General features: G+C 34.2%; 1 protein-coding gene across 1 annotated transcript in view; it reads right to left on the minus strand.

Annotated features, from left to right (window-relative positions):
• The window catches only part of KCNQ3 (potassium voltage-gated channel subfamily Q member 3), a 433,417-nt gene that overhangs the window by 78,931 nt on the left and 338,812 nt on the right, over nucleotides 1-15,674 (minus strand). Inside the window, exon 4 of the mRNA XM_003760398.3 lies at nucleotides 10,828-11,000. Coding sequence (XP_003760446.3) covers nucleotides 10,828-11,000 — 173 coding nt within the window. The remainder of the gene's footprint in view (nucleotides 1-10,827; nucleotides 11,001-15,674) is intronic.

The following is a 15,674-nucleotide window of genomic DNA, read 5'->3' on the forward strand; positions in this document are numbered from 1 at the left end:
TTGGTTCTAGGCAGAACTATGGATCCTAGAAAAGTAGAACCCAACAAGTTAGGGGATCTGGGTTAGCAGGCAGCTTTCTGGTTTTAACAAGATAGACCTTTCTTGATCTAAATCCCTAAATCAGGGATAGAGAGATAAGCTTCACTAGTCTTAGGATTGGAACTAGAGGTTGGGTCACAGAAATGTGATGCTGCCTCCAACTAAAGAAGTTTGAGCTCCAGACAGGTTATAACAAGAAGGAACTGGATACACTACCTGGTTGGCTATCAGTCATGGGAAGTATAAAAAGATTTTAGTTCTAATAAGTATACTATTTAGGGGCAGCTAGGTAGTGTGATGGATAGAGCACCAGCCCTGAAGTCAAGAGGCCATGAGTTCAAATCTAATCTCAGACACTTAACACTTCCTAGCTGTGGGACCCTGGGCAAGTCACTTAACACCAATTGCCTCAGCAAAAACAAACAACAACAAAAGCAATAAGTATAGCATTTTGACATCTGAATTTTTTTTCAGGTTTTAATAAACAAATAAACCACAGCTCTTAACAAATAAATAAAGATTTGTTAACAGCTTAACTGACCTGTGATAAGTCATAGGTCTGTTATAAGGATCAAATGAGATAAGGTAGATAAAACATGTCTATGTATGTACAAACATATACATGTGTATGCATATATGTACATAGATGCACACACAAAATAAGCTTAATATATATGCATGTGTGTATACATACATTTGTATACACATTCATGTAGTATATACATATGTCTATACATATACACATGCAATGTGTATATACACATGAGATTAGATAGGTAAGAGTATGTATATTTGTATGTATATATGTATATATATCAAATGAGATAAGATAGGTAAAGTAGTATATATGTATCCATTTACACATGTGTATCATGATTAGCATATATGTATATATATATATATATACATTCATATCAAATGTATATTTTACCTATATATATAATATATATAGCAGTATATATAGACATATGTAATATATGCATATATAAACATGAAATAAGGTATATATATTTATATTTTTATATTATCAGATTGATTATGTGTGTATAATTTTTCCTCCATCTATCTATTTGCGTGTATAGACATATATCTCTATTTTATATGGTAGTTTACATATATCTAGCACATTAAGATTAATAAAAAACTTTATATTTTTAGAGTCCTTCATATCTTGGCCCTTCCTACCTTTCTAGTCTTCTTATACCCCATTCCCTTCCAATACTCTGAAATCTATGTTCCTTCCTTCCTTCCTGTTCTTTAGCACAGGGCATTTATTTTCCCATTCCTAGAATGCTCTCTCTTCATCCACACTTCCTCCCTTCTTTCAAGTCTAACCTAAAGTCATTCATTTTGCAGGAAGCCTTTCCTAATCCCCATTAATGCTAGTGTCTTATCTCTGAGACTTCTTCCTGAATTGATGTTCTATATATCTCATAGTATGCATGTTGTTTCCTTCATTTTGTAATGCTGGAGAAACTGAGCAAGATAGAGATTAGAGAGTATTTAATAATTTATTAAATGGGAGAGATTTACTGGGACCAAATGGATCCATGGTTTGGTCCCAGGGCTGAATGAGACTATCTTCTCAAAGAATCCAGCAGTGAATGTCAGATATAAGAATCTTTTATAGGGTAACAAGAACAATGACCTAATTGGAGAGATACCTGAATGGGGATGACCTAATGGGGGGAGGGACCTAGGATGACATAATGGGAGGTACTAGAGAGGATCCTGATATTCTAATGATGTCTAAAATGGATAAAGACCTTTATCCTATCAAATATTAAGAGGGAATGAATATAACCTGAGGCAGAATAACTAAATAGGACAATTAGGGAAACTGGGCCAGGACATTAAAAGAGTACCATGGCACAACAATTTGACTGAGATTAAGGACTATTTTGGTTTTCTATTTGTTTGTTTTTTGTTTTTGTGGTTTTGCTTTTTTATATCCCCACTGATTAAATAGTGCCTGGCATATAATAAATGCTAATTGACTGAATACATATCTAATTTTATCCTCTCAGAAAAATTTTAAGGTAGTCATTCTTTTTATCCCTATTTGATATATGAGGAAATTGAAAATAAGAGTTTTTATGATGTATCCTAGGCAAAATAATGCTAGGTAATCTTGCTAATACATACCTCTTAAGTGTCTAAATAAAGCAGTGGAGAGCACTGGGATTAAAGTCAGGTAAACTCATCTCTCTGAATTTCAAATCTACCCTCTGACACTTACTCAGAATCTGGGTAGTTCCTTTCACCCTGTTTGCCTCAGTTTCTTTACATGTAAAATGAACTGGAGAAGGAAATGGCAAACCAGTCAATATCTTTGCCAAGAAAACCCCAAATAGGATCATGAGGAGTTGGACAAGACTGGAATGATTCAGTAAGTGTCTGAAGCAGGATTTGACTGTCAGTCAAGCACACTATCCTCCTGTTGCATGAAGTGCCCTCTCACTAGAGATTTTTCAGCAAAAACTGGGTGACAATCTCCTGGATATGTATGTTGCCAAAAGGATTCCTGCTCAGGTACAGGTTGAACTATATGGCCTTTGGGGCCCCTCCCATCTCTGGCATCTTATGATTTTTGCATCTTTAGGGTTCCTATAAAGAATTTGTATGTTTTTATGAGCTGGAAATCTCCTCCATGTGCTTTTTAGTCCTCGGTAAAAAAAAATATCCTCCCCCCTTCTCTCACTCCCAGCCAGCGCTGTCCATTGATTCAGCAGTCTGATTTGCCATACAATTCTATTGGCCTGATCAAACAGATTCCTAGGCAAGAGAGTCCTGGCCATTAACATATGAGGTGGAGAAACATGGGAAATACTTTAAAGCTATTGGAAAACAATAACAAGAGATGAATAATAGCAACTATTTGGTGACTAGAATTAAGTACAGAACAGATAGACTGTAGTCCTGGCACCAGCACTCATTTTCAATTTAACCTCAAACTGCATATGTCTCTGAACTTTAATTTCTTTTGAGCAATGTGTCTCAAAATGTAGTTTGAGGATTTCTGAGGGCCCTCTTTCTACCATTTTAGGGGGTATGAAAAGTCAAAATTACTTTCTTAATTCTACTGAGATATTTACCTGTTAAAATACTCCCTCCTTTTCCCCACTACATATCTGTAGAAGACCAGATCTTTATAAACTCCAACCAAAACAATATATTGCAATAGATTAAATCCAAAAAAAAAGCAGGTAAGAGAATCCAAAATGTCTTCTTTCAAGTCAGACAATAAAAAGATTTCCAAAAATATGTAAAACAATATCACATCTAATTTTTTTTTTATTTTAAAAAACATAGTACCTTTCTTGAAAATAATTTGTGGTAACCTGTGATACCTTTACTTTTTGTTATCTTAATTATCAACAAATAGCTATTTTAAATATTTATCCATTTTAATTTCTAATACAATGATATCAATAGAGGTAACCCACTTTTTAAAAAGTTCTTTGGGCTCCTTAGTCACTTTTCAGAGTGTGAAGGGGTGCTGGGATCAAAAAGTTTTAGAAGCATTGTGTTAAGTTATAGGATCACAGATTTATAGTTAGAAGAGGCATTAGAAGACATTTATTCCAATTTTTTGCCTTTACAAAAAACTAATACCTCAGATGTGAAGCAACTTGGACAACAGAAAGTCTCACAGATTTGGGGTAAAATTTTATCCCAGATTCCTTAAATCCAAATTCAGTATTCTTTCTACTATACTTAAAACAAGATGATGACTAGATGACTCTATTTTTTTTTTATTATAACCTTTTATTGACAGAATATATACTTGGATAATTTATTTTTTACAACATTATCCTTTGCACTCACTTCTATTCCGACTTTTCCCTTCCCTCCCTCCACCTCCTCCCCTAGATGGCAAGCAGTCCTATACATGTTAAATATGTTATAGTATATCTTAGATACAATACATGTGTGCAGAACCAAACAGTTCTCTTGTTGCACAGGGAGAATTGGATTCAGAAGGTAGAAATAACCTGGGAAGAAAAACAAAAATGCAGTTTACACTCATTTCCCAGTGTTCCTTCTTTGGGTGTAGCTACTTCTGTCCATCATCATTGATCAATTGGAATTGAGTTAGCTCTTCTCTTTGTCGAAGATATCCACTTCCATCAGAATTGATCATCATATAGTATTGTTGTTGAAGTATATAATAATCTCCTGGTTCTGCTCATTTCACTTAGCATCAGTTCATGTAAGTCTCTCCAATCCTCTCTGTAGTCATCCTGTTGGTCATTTCTTACAGAACAATAATATTCCATAACATTCATATATCACAATTTACCCAACCATTCTCTAATTGATGGGCATCCACTCAGTTTCCAGCTTCTAGCCACCACAAAAAGGGTTGCCCCAAACATTTTGGCACATACAGGTCCCTTTCCCTTCTTTAGTATTTATTTGGGATATAAACCCAGTAATAACACTGCTGGATCAAAGGGTATGCACAGTTTGATAACTTTTTGGGCATAATTCCAGATTGCTCTCCAGAATAGTTGGATTCGTTCACAACTCCACCAACAATGCATCAATGTCCCAGTTTTCCTGCATCCCCTCCAGTATTCATCATTATTTTTTCCTGTCATCTTAGCCAATCTGACAGGTCTATAATGGTATCTCAGAGTTGTCTTACTTTGCATTTCTCTGATCAATTTTGGAACACTCTTTCATATGAGTGGAAATAGTTTCAATTTCATTAGATGACTCTTTAAATGCTTAATAATGCTTAAATAAATTCTTAATGATCTTGATTTCTAAAGAGCCCACCAACTCTACAATGTGGCTTTTATCTCGAGAATATTTCACGAATAAATCTAAGTCTAATCTAATGATAAAAGTTAAATTATAGTGGAGGGGGCTATAATTACATATGAAGAAATCCTTTGTAGGGTTGGGAGAATTCAACTCCATTCCCCTATATATGCTTTGAGAGTAACAGAACCATGGAATATCCTAGACTGAAAGCTGGAAGAATAGGGATCTAGATTGAGGAGACAAACTTTTGTAGTAGAAAGAACATGGAAATTAAAGCCAGAGGTGTAACTCCTTCAAAAACTCTGTTACTTACTACTTGTCGACACTTTTACTTCCTTGTGTTCCTGTAGATGTTGGAGTAGATTGTCTCTGAAATTCCTTTTATCTCTAAGTAATAGGATCTGAATTCCACCCTTACCATCACTTCATGCTCAACAGGCCCAAAAACAGTCTCATTATCTTTTCCTACTAAACTTGGTGCTCTTTTTAGCTAGTCCATGCATGGCAATGAGTTACAGGCAATGGTATACTAGACTCAGGTAGAACCCATGAGACCAGTTGTTAAATTTTCAGTGTGAGCTTTTATACATTGGAAATTGATAAAGCACTAAAAGCCAAGGCTTGGTTTATTGCTTTGTTGATTGTCTAGACTTAAGAAAGTGATGGATAAAATGTTAATAATTCATATTAAACTTAAAAATGTCTCCTAGGCACACATCTCTACAGAGAATTGTTATATATTTACCAGAGTATATGCCCAAATATTTTCCAGTTTGGTAGGATTTATGGAAGATCACAATCACAGTTACCTGGTTTAGTGTGACATTCTACTTGAGACAAGGCTGAGATATATAGGTAATTAAGCAAGCTTCAGGTAAGAAAAAAGCAATCTCAACATGAGGCAAAAAAAAAAAAATTATGACTAAGCAAGGAAAAGAAAAGTTAGGTTAGGATGATATCAGGAAAAGATGAAATTTAAAGAGCTAATCTGAATAGGAAAGAAAAAGAGATCATAGATTCAGTCTGGAAAATCCACAGGTGATCAGGAATCACATTGAAGGGAGTATCAAGGAATTAACTGTTTGTCTGGCTTAATTTATAGAGCCAAAGGTTTGGTCTTCTGAGGCGGCTGCCTGGTGTCCTCTGCCAAACATAGATGAGGGATCTGTGCTTTCTTTAGTCTAGAAAACTCAGCATTTAAAATATCCCCTCCACCAATGTAGGCCAGTAGCTTTTCTTCAATTTATAGTCTTGGGGAGAGATGCTTAAAGCATCAAGAGATTAAGTGGTATTTTCATAATCTTAGATATGTCAGTGATAAAAATCAAACCCAAGTTTTCCCTCCTTGGAGGATGGCTCTCTATGCACTGCACCATCCTGCCTCTTCCTTCTAGATAAGGATATTTGTGCAAAGGAGGATTTTTGCAACAGCCAGGCCAGTCTGCCTCTGTAATGTAAATGAATGTATCTTGTTTGCTCAAGGTGTATTCTCATGCATTATATACAGTTGGTATATTGGTAGCAAGAGTACTTTAAAAAAAAAAAAAAAAACTGAATCCCACTGAAGTTCCCCTATCTCTACTCTTATCTGGTTCAGCATTCATCTGTCTGTTTCAAACTGTTTTTAGCTAACATTCCATTATGCTCTTTAGGGAACAAGTCTCTTGGCTGTCTTCCTTGGCAATATAAAAAAAAAAAGTTAAGACTCTTTAGGATACCTTATTTTCTGTTTAAATGTACAATTTATTGGAATGAAAGTATATCTATATATACATATATGCATGTTTGCATACATATATACACATAAATGTGCATATGTATACACATAAATACATGGGTATGTGTCTGTGTGTGTGCATATATACATGTATTTGTGTGTGTGTGTGTGTGTGTATGTATGTATGTATATGTGTATAATTATCTCTTCCACATCATCAGGGTTAGGGGTATAGTGCTCCTGCAATCTGGAAAATCCATGTAATTTTTTGGGTACACCCTTTATACAGAGAATCTGAATCATTATGGTATTAAAAGATAAGATATGTAGATATTATATAATACTAAACATATATTTTATGCATTTCTGAGCTTTGAAATTTTGTCTGTCATCTGCCAGCTTTCACCTGTCATCTTCAGTTTCTGCCCAACTCCCCCCAAATTTCCATTTATTTCTTATGCCAATCTATTATATATTGAAAACAGTGGGGAAAGTTGCAACATGGAAGGGATAATTATATACACCTAAATTGCATATGATACATAATATAACAAAATTAAGATGAGGAGGAGGAGGAGGAAGAGGCTGTATTTGAATTTAGTCCTATCTATCTGGCCACCTAGCTGTCTCAGACTAACATTTTTTTTTTTCGGTATAAAAAGAGAAAATTTGTGAATCATCTTGGGGTTAAGCAGCTGCTCTCTTCTTAGGTATTATTATTATTATTATACATGCGTGCTATTATCTTAAGTCCTCAGACTACAGATCTGGGATTGTAAGATCCTCTACTATTTGATATATTCTAAAAAGCTACCCCTGCTATTGAAACCTTCTGAGATCTCCTGAATGTTAACACCCAACCTCAAACTAGACGTTTGAAGAACTGCCATCATTCTCCTTCATTTTTTTCCTTACTAGATGGTCTGAAGTAACAGATCTTTGGAATGTTCACATAGTTTAACAGAATCCAACTTGAAAGATATACCTGGGGAGCATTCCATCTCAACACCAATCATCCCAAGACTTCTACTGCCTGAAAAGATTATCCTTTATTAGATTATTATTCAAAACATCATCCTTCATACCTTCTCTGAATATCATGGTTAGTCCAGAATTAAATCACTTATTTAGAGAGTAATCACTGCTAAATGTAAATAATAGGAGTAGGACACATTAATTTTGTTTTCAATTACCAAAAATTTAAAGTATTATATGTATGTATATGTAAATATACATATATACACAATACATTTACCTATACGCACGAATATATGTGTGTATGTATATATACATACACACATATATACATATACACAGTCACATACAGGGAGAAGAAAATGCCCATATCAAGAAGACACATAATTCCTCTCTGTTTTACTGCTCTCCTCCTTTTAGAAATAACACATTTACTTTTGATAATTGAAAAGTATACATATGCATGGATGTATAGATGTATGTATGCATGCATATATATATATTTGTATATGTATACATGTAATGAATATGCATGTATACATTTAGCTGCCATATCATGGTAAACTCATATTGAGTCTAAAGCTGATTAAAATCATCAGATCCATTTCAGAATTCATCTTTCTGAAGCTGGCATTTTGAACCCAAAACTAAGATTTTTCACTTATCCCTAGTGAATTTTATTTTATTCTATGCCTTTCAAGACCATTTTCAGTCACTCAGTAAACACTAATTAAAGCCCAGGTATTCATTGTGCTATGGCCTAAGAATATAAAAAAATCACAAGATTAAGCTTTCAAGAAGCTTCCTTAGAGGTCATTTAGTGAAACCTATATCTGAAGAAGGAAATTTTATGAGAAGCCCAATATTGATGAAGAAATAGAAGTGGTCCTTTCTTTTATTGAATAACTCTATCAGGAAAATATTCTATATCGAGCTGAAATCTGCCTCTCTTTGTCATATACTACACTTACATTCTGATTTCTAAGACCAACTAAAATAAGTTTATTGACCCTTTTAAAGTAACTTTTCTGATATTGAAGACAACCAATCTAAAGTTTTTAAGTTCAAAAATAGTAGAGTCTGCATGTCATCATTTTACATATACTCAGTTGTGCACATTCTCCCTAAACACCTTCATGGAAAATAGAAAGCTTATCACACTACAATTTGCTCCTAATCATTGCAGATGGTTTTTGATCACTAAGACTTTATTTCTAACTGTCCATATCTGTGCACCAACTAGTAACACAGTGGCAGGAATGAATAAATATTCTCTAAAGCAAGCAAGTACTTTTCAGAACCCAACAGAACAGGGCTCTATGATCGTTTACAACATGTACTTTTGGAATTAGTAACAACTCTGTAAATATACTCTTGTTCTCCAAGAACGTTAGATTTTCAAAATGTGTATCCATCATTGGGAAAGGGCTCCTGTGGTGAGATTTCTATTGCTCCAGAATTTTGCCTGATGGGACGAGTTAAAACTGAGACTTTTAGAAATGCATGTTGTTGGAAATTAGCTTCAATTGTAGGTTTGCTTTTTGAACACAAAGGGGCTGATTTGCTAATCAATAGTTTGTCTTGAGAGGCAATGTGGAAGCTGACATACATCTCAGCAAGTCCTTCTATCTCTGACATCATCTTTTGAAAACACAAATAACTAACAGGAAATTAGTGTCCATAGTTCAATGTTTTCACTTTGCCAGTACTACAAAAATGACCCATTTAAAAAGTCTTTTTCAGAATGTCAACAGTCTAGGAGAATTTTCATTCATTAATGATATAATTCTATAAAATCTATAATAACTCCCTCAGAATTTAGCATATTGCCTAGCACATACTAGGCACTTAATAAATGTTTATTGATTAATATTGCTTAGAAGATAAATTCCAAAAGCTTTAGCCTAGGATTTAAGGCCCTCCATGATGATTCCTTCCTTAAATGCCCTCTCAACTAATTTTTTTTACTACTAAATATACAAATTAATCTATTTAGAAAAGATTCATTTTTGTTTAAAATAAAATTGTTTAAAATAAAATAAAAAAAAACAATTTTCATTATTTTATCCCTTTCTCAACTGCTCTACTGTCAAATATTCTCTATTATATAATTTAGCTTTTTCTTTTCTTTTCTTATTTTGTTAACTATTTCATGCATTTCTGTCCTATTTCCTAATACAATTTGTAAGTCCCTTGTAATTAAGTTGGTGGTAGTGGGTTGTTTAATTGTTTTCAGTAGTGTTCAACTCTTTGTGAGTTTGGGGTTTTCTTGGAAAATATACTCTAGTGATTTTTCATTTCCTTCTCCAGTTCAGTTTCCTGATGAGGAAACTGAGGCAAATAGGGTTATTTGACTTGTTCAAGATCACATAGTAAGTGTCTGAGGTTAATTTGAACTCAGGAAGATGAGTGGTGCTGACTCCAGGCCTGGTGGTCTATCTACTGTGTCACCTAACAGTCCTTTGAAATCAAGGACATGGCCTTTATAGGCCTAACATCCACAAAGGAAAATATTGATTAATCGATTCATAATTCTTTTTTAATCCCAAAGATAAATTCTTTATGATCCTTTGTTAAAGTCTGATTCTATAACAGTATGCCTTATTTTAAAAGTATAGGTAAATGGGATTGACAGAGAAAAACATGGAATCCACTAAGAAGATAATCACAAGTGAAAAAAAAATCATGAACCATAGTGATCAACAAAGATAGTATCAGCTAGTGCCCAGGTTGGGATTTGAATTCTAATCTCGTCTTAAAATCTACTTTTCACAGAAATTTAATGGTAGAAGAGTTAGGCTCCAACTTCTTCACCAGAGAGCACTGAATCAGGAGCGCTAGACAAAAATTAGATTAAGACAAATTTATGATTGCTCTCTTTGTTCATCTTTTCCTCTGCCTCACTTAGGAATTGCCTTTTCTTTCATTCTAAGTCTTGCCTAAGCATTTGTGTAAATCAGAGCTTCCAGCCAGTGTGAGATAACATGATGTTAGGTGCAGAATGAAACATACATTTTTGGACATGGTTAATAAAGGCATTTGTTTTGTTTAACTCTACATATTTTTGAGGGTTTTTTCTTTTCTTTAATTGTTCAATTGAGGAAGAGATAGCAAATGCTTGTTAATTGAAGCAGTAACTTAAAAAATTAAATTATAACAAAAATAATATTTATGATTATTGACTAGGAGGTTTGTGGAGAAGATGGCATTAGAATTAAGCTTTAAAGGATGAATAGGACTTCCCCATGCAAAAGGGAGAAGGGCATAGGCAAAAAAAGCACGGGGCTATCAAAGAGGAGTGTGGAAGACTTGCCCAGACTTACTTTGCTGTGGGCACAAATTGCAGAACCCAGGAGTTTCCAGGTGCCACCCCTTCTGTCCATGCGGAGCATGCGCAAAATCTGTAGGAACCGTAAACTCCGGAGTGAGGTGGCCAGAACATTGCCTTGGTTTCCAACAGCGACCACTGGTACTGAAGCAATCAGCACAAAGATGTCTGGAAATTAGGAGACAGAGACAGAGAAAGAGAGAGAGAAGGAAGGAGAGAAAGAGAGACATCGCATTAGAGGAAAATAAACAGATAAACTCTCCAGGTAAGTCTATTGAGTTGCCATGTATTTTCCCATCTGGGGATGAGAAGATTAGAAGCTGCCTGTGTTTGAGGAACTCAGGAAGATGCTAAAACCTATAGCTGAGACACATTTCTAAGTTACAAATTATTTTCTAGGATAAAGATAATTAACCAGGACCAAGATTTCTTTTTGTTTGTTTGTTTCTTTGCTTGCTATGATCAGAGAATTGAAGACATTATTGATTTAGTGCTGGACTCAGCAGAGTGAGCAGTCAATCAGTTAAACAATTGATAAATCAGAAGTATTTCTTAGGTATCTACCATGTGTCAGGCACAATGCTAAGTACAAGGAATAAAAACATAAAAATGAAAAATTCTCTGACTTCTAGGAACTTATGTTCTATTGGAAAATTTGGTTCAAATGTCACCTTTGACATTGACTAGTTCTATGACTTTGAGCTACTTACAATTTTACAGCTTTTCTTTGTCAGATGCTTTTGATAATATTGATAGTACCTTCCTAACAAGGTCATTGTGAGGCTCAAAAGATAACATATGATAATATATTTACAGCTGGAATAGACCTTAGAAGATAAAGTGCAGATACATGAAAAGTGTTTTGGGAAGTAGATGGTAGAGTAGATAGAAAAAAAACTTTAATATCAGTATGTTATAATGTCGTTTGAAAACCCTTGGACTCTATGAATTCAGACTTTGACTATGCCCACATTGATAACATTTTATAAATAATATATAAATTATGAGGCACATACATCATAATAACAATTCCCATGTTTATAGCACTGCATGATTTACAAGCACTTTCCTCCACAATATCTGAGATATAAGTGGTACAAATATTATAATTCCCATTTTACGGAGTGAGATAAAGCAACTTGCCAAAGATAACCAGATATTCTGGGACACTGAAAAATCAAGTCATAGAATTTCACAGTTTGGATAAAACCTCAGTGCTCATCCTAGCTTTATAACTGTGACCAAACTGTTTAATTCCTCTCTTTCTGTTCCTCACCCATAAAATGGGGATAAATTAATAGGGAAAAAAGTCACTTTCATTAGACTAGTTGACTTCTATCATCCTTTCTCATTCAAAATCTGAGATCTGATTTGTGATCTATTCAAAATCATATGATCTATGATCATATGGCCCTTTGAGAAAGAATTCGTTATACAGTTCTCATGACAAGTAATCAGAATCCTATAGAGGACATTTTTTCCTCCTGAGAAAGGAGTTCATTACACTTGGATACTTCTCAGTGTCAGAAAAATTTTTCTTATAGCAAGCCTAGCTCCATCTCTAGGCAATTTCTGTCTATTGTTCCTGGTTTGTATTCTTTTGGTAGAACAAATACAATTCTCTTCTATATGATAGTCTTCTAAATATTTAAAGACAATAATTCCCACACCCTATACCTCATGTCCATCCCAAGTTTTCTTTTCAAGCCAAATGTCCTCAATTCCTTTACCCAAATCTCATAATTAATGACTTTGAGACTCTTCACCATCCTGATTGCCCTCCATGCTCTGGACATACTCTGTCTAATCAACATTCTTCCTAAAATATGACAATTCAATTGTTCAATTGAACAATATATTTAATATAGGATCTGACCAAGGCCAAGTAGAGAATGACTTTCATCTCTTAATCCAGGATTCTGTCCTCTCAGAATACTTTAAGATTGCAATAATTTCATTTTTTTTGCCATATTGTTGACTCTTAATAAATTTGTAGACCACAATGACCTCCCAGATACTTTATACAATAAACTTCTTTCTAGATATAAATGTCACATAATGCTCTTGTGAAACTCTTTTCCCCTTAGTATGAGTATATACTTATTTGTTCTCATTTTCATCTCCTTAGATTTAGTGAAACATTGAAAAAAAAAAGAATCAGGGTAAGAGGCAGTGCATAACAGTATTTAAATAAATGAAGGATTATTCTATAGGCTTAGACCTATATTTATTCTGTTGTACACCAGATATTAGAAACAGAAGCAAACAAATAGTAGTTGTAAATAAGCAAATGAAGTCTGGATGTTGAGTAAAAGCTTCCTAAAAAACTTCCTAGCAATTAGGGATTTTGAAAAAAAGAATAATGAGTTGCATCAAGATGCTTGCATGTCTTCACACTTTGAAGGTCATAAAGCAGAAGCTGGATAACCATTTACCCAGGATGTAATAGTAGGGATTCCTTTTTGTATGGATTGGGCTTGATGGTTTCTAAGATCTCAAATTTCATGATTCTGTCTTTTTTGGATGTTGAATGTAGGCAAATGTATTATCCATTCTTCTTAGCTATGTAGAGAAAAGAATAAGAATAACTCATATTGACAGAACACTTTGAGGTTTGTAAAACAGTTTCTTTGTAAAAATTCTATGAGGCTAGAAATAGAATTATTTAACCCAATATCACATATAAGGACGCTGAGTAACTGAGAAGTCAAGTAACTAGTCTATCAACCCACAGTTAATTATATAGTAGAAAATTAAAATTCAAGTCTCTTGAAACCAAGTCCAGGACTCTATCTCCCCACCGAATGGAGTTACCAGAAACCATGTCTGTTAAGTTCATCATTCTGCATTCCCTAGAAATATGTATCATCATCTTTACCCTTTCCATTTTCCACCCTGTCACACTACACACCCATTAACCACAATCATTGCCTCTCGAAAGTGTGTATGGATTGCCCTATTGTTTTGTTCACTATTTTTGTAACTTGGCAGACTTTCTTTTCTCTGGCCACCATTCCTTCTATGTCTTCTCTATTATAATGTAGGATTTGTCTCACTTTTGTATTTAAATTTCCTACACTTATCATAGTGCTTGGAACATAGGAAAACTTAATAAATGCATTTCATTTATCTCATCCCTTATGTTATGCTTCCTCATTTTAGTAAATTGCTATAACATATGAATATCTATTAATTTAGAGATGATTTGCCAATTGTAAAGAAGATTAGGGATGTAGGAAAGCTGTTTTTGAAGAGATGTTATATGAAAGAGAAATTAGACAAATTCAAAAGATATATTAAACCAACCAATGAAAGCATAAGAGAGAAAACACAAGAAGAAATTCTTTGCCATTAAAACTGTCTATTTGTGAAGTGGATTGCTTAAAAAGGTAGTGAGTTCCCAATTATTAGAGATCCCCAAGTAGAAACTGCATGACAATTTGTTGCAGATGTTGTAGATGCATTTCCTACTCAGGTAAGTGAGAATAAATTATCTCTAAGACTCCTTATTAAGCTGAGACTGGTGTTCTAAATAACAGAGATCAGAGTGGGACCAAGATATTTTCCAAGGGAAACAAATTGGGTAAGTAATAGATTAAAAAAAAAACATTCAAATTTCAGCTACTAAAGAGTAGATGAGAAACAGGCTGACATTATTTATAGAAAAAAGTAGGTCATCCCTCATAGTGAGTGAGGAGATGAGATTTTTTAAAGCATTAGGACATCTGCTTCTTCTCCAAATTACCTCTTATTATGGATGATGAAAGTGCTTCTGTTAAGAGTTGTAATGGATGATTTTTGAGATCACTTCTTACTCTAGGAGTCTATTAAAGTTCACCCTCACCTCCACTCCCATGCCTGAAATTTCACCTTTAGAGGGTCATTCTATTACATTAAGACACTGTCATGTTCAGCTATTTTTTTTTTCAAAATTCCAACATTCCTGGATAGAAGAACACATTAATTTATTCTCAGCAATCATCACTTTGAAAATCTAGGTGGTATTAGAATAGAATTTCAGGTCTGGAGTCAGAAAGACTCATCTTCCTGAGATTAAATTTGGCCTCAGATATATTCTAGTTGTATGACCATGGGCAAGTCACTTAACCTGTTTTTCTCAGTTTCCTCATCTGTAAATTTGAGCTAGAGAAGGAAATGGCAAACTAGTTTACTATCTTTGCCAAGAAAATTCCAAATGGAGTCACAAGGAGTTAGACACGATTGAAATAAATGAACAACATAACACACTATTTTAAGTTGGCTTCTAAGATACTTTCTCCTGTGGAAAGCACTGAACAGTGAAGGCTGTGCTGGGGAAGAGAGGCAGAATGAGATAGTCATTGCTGTTGATTGCATGTTGAGCATGTTGTCAATCAAATGGTGCCATGGATAAAGCACTGGACCTGGACTCAAGGAGATGGCTTCAAATCTGGCCTTACACACTTACTAGTCATGTGATCCTGGACAAGTTATAACTTCTATTTTCCTCAGTTTCTACATCTGTAAAATTGGGAAAATAATAGCACCTACCTCCTAGGTTGATATATGAATCAAATGAGATAATATTTATATGTTTTACAAATCTTAATGTGATAATAAATTCACCATGTATATTACAAAACACACCTATACATACAAATACAAATATTCTTATTGTGTTCTTGTTTTCCATAAAATGTAAGCTTCTTGAGAGTAAAGTTTTGTTTTCCACCCTTTGGCCTTTGAATCTCCATTGCTTCATTCATAGTATGTGGCGTTTTTCTTCTTTAAATATAATATGGTTCTCTCTGGGAGCAGGTTTCTTGGGGAGGTTTTCTGGAGGCAGACTTCATTTCAGTTAAA

The sequence above is a fragment of the Sarcophilus harrisii genome, chromosome 1 (assembly GCF_902635505.1).
Source record: "Sarcophilus harrisii chromosome 1, mSarHar1.11, whole genome shotgun sequence".
NCBI lineage: Eukaryota > Metazoa > Chordata > Mammalia > Dasyuromorphia > Dasyuridae > Sarcophilus > Sarcophilus harrisii.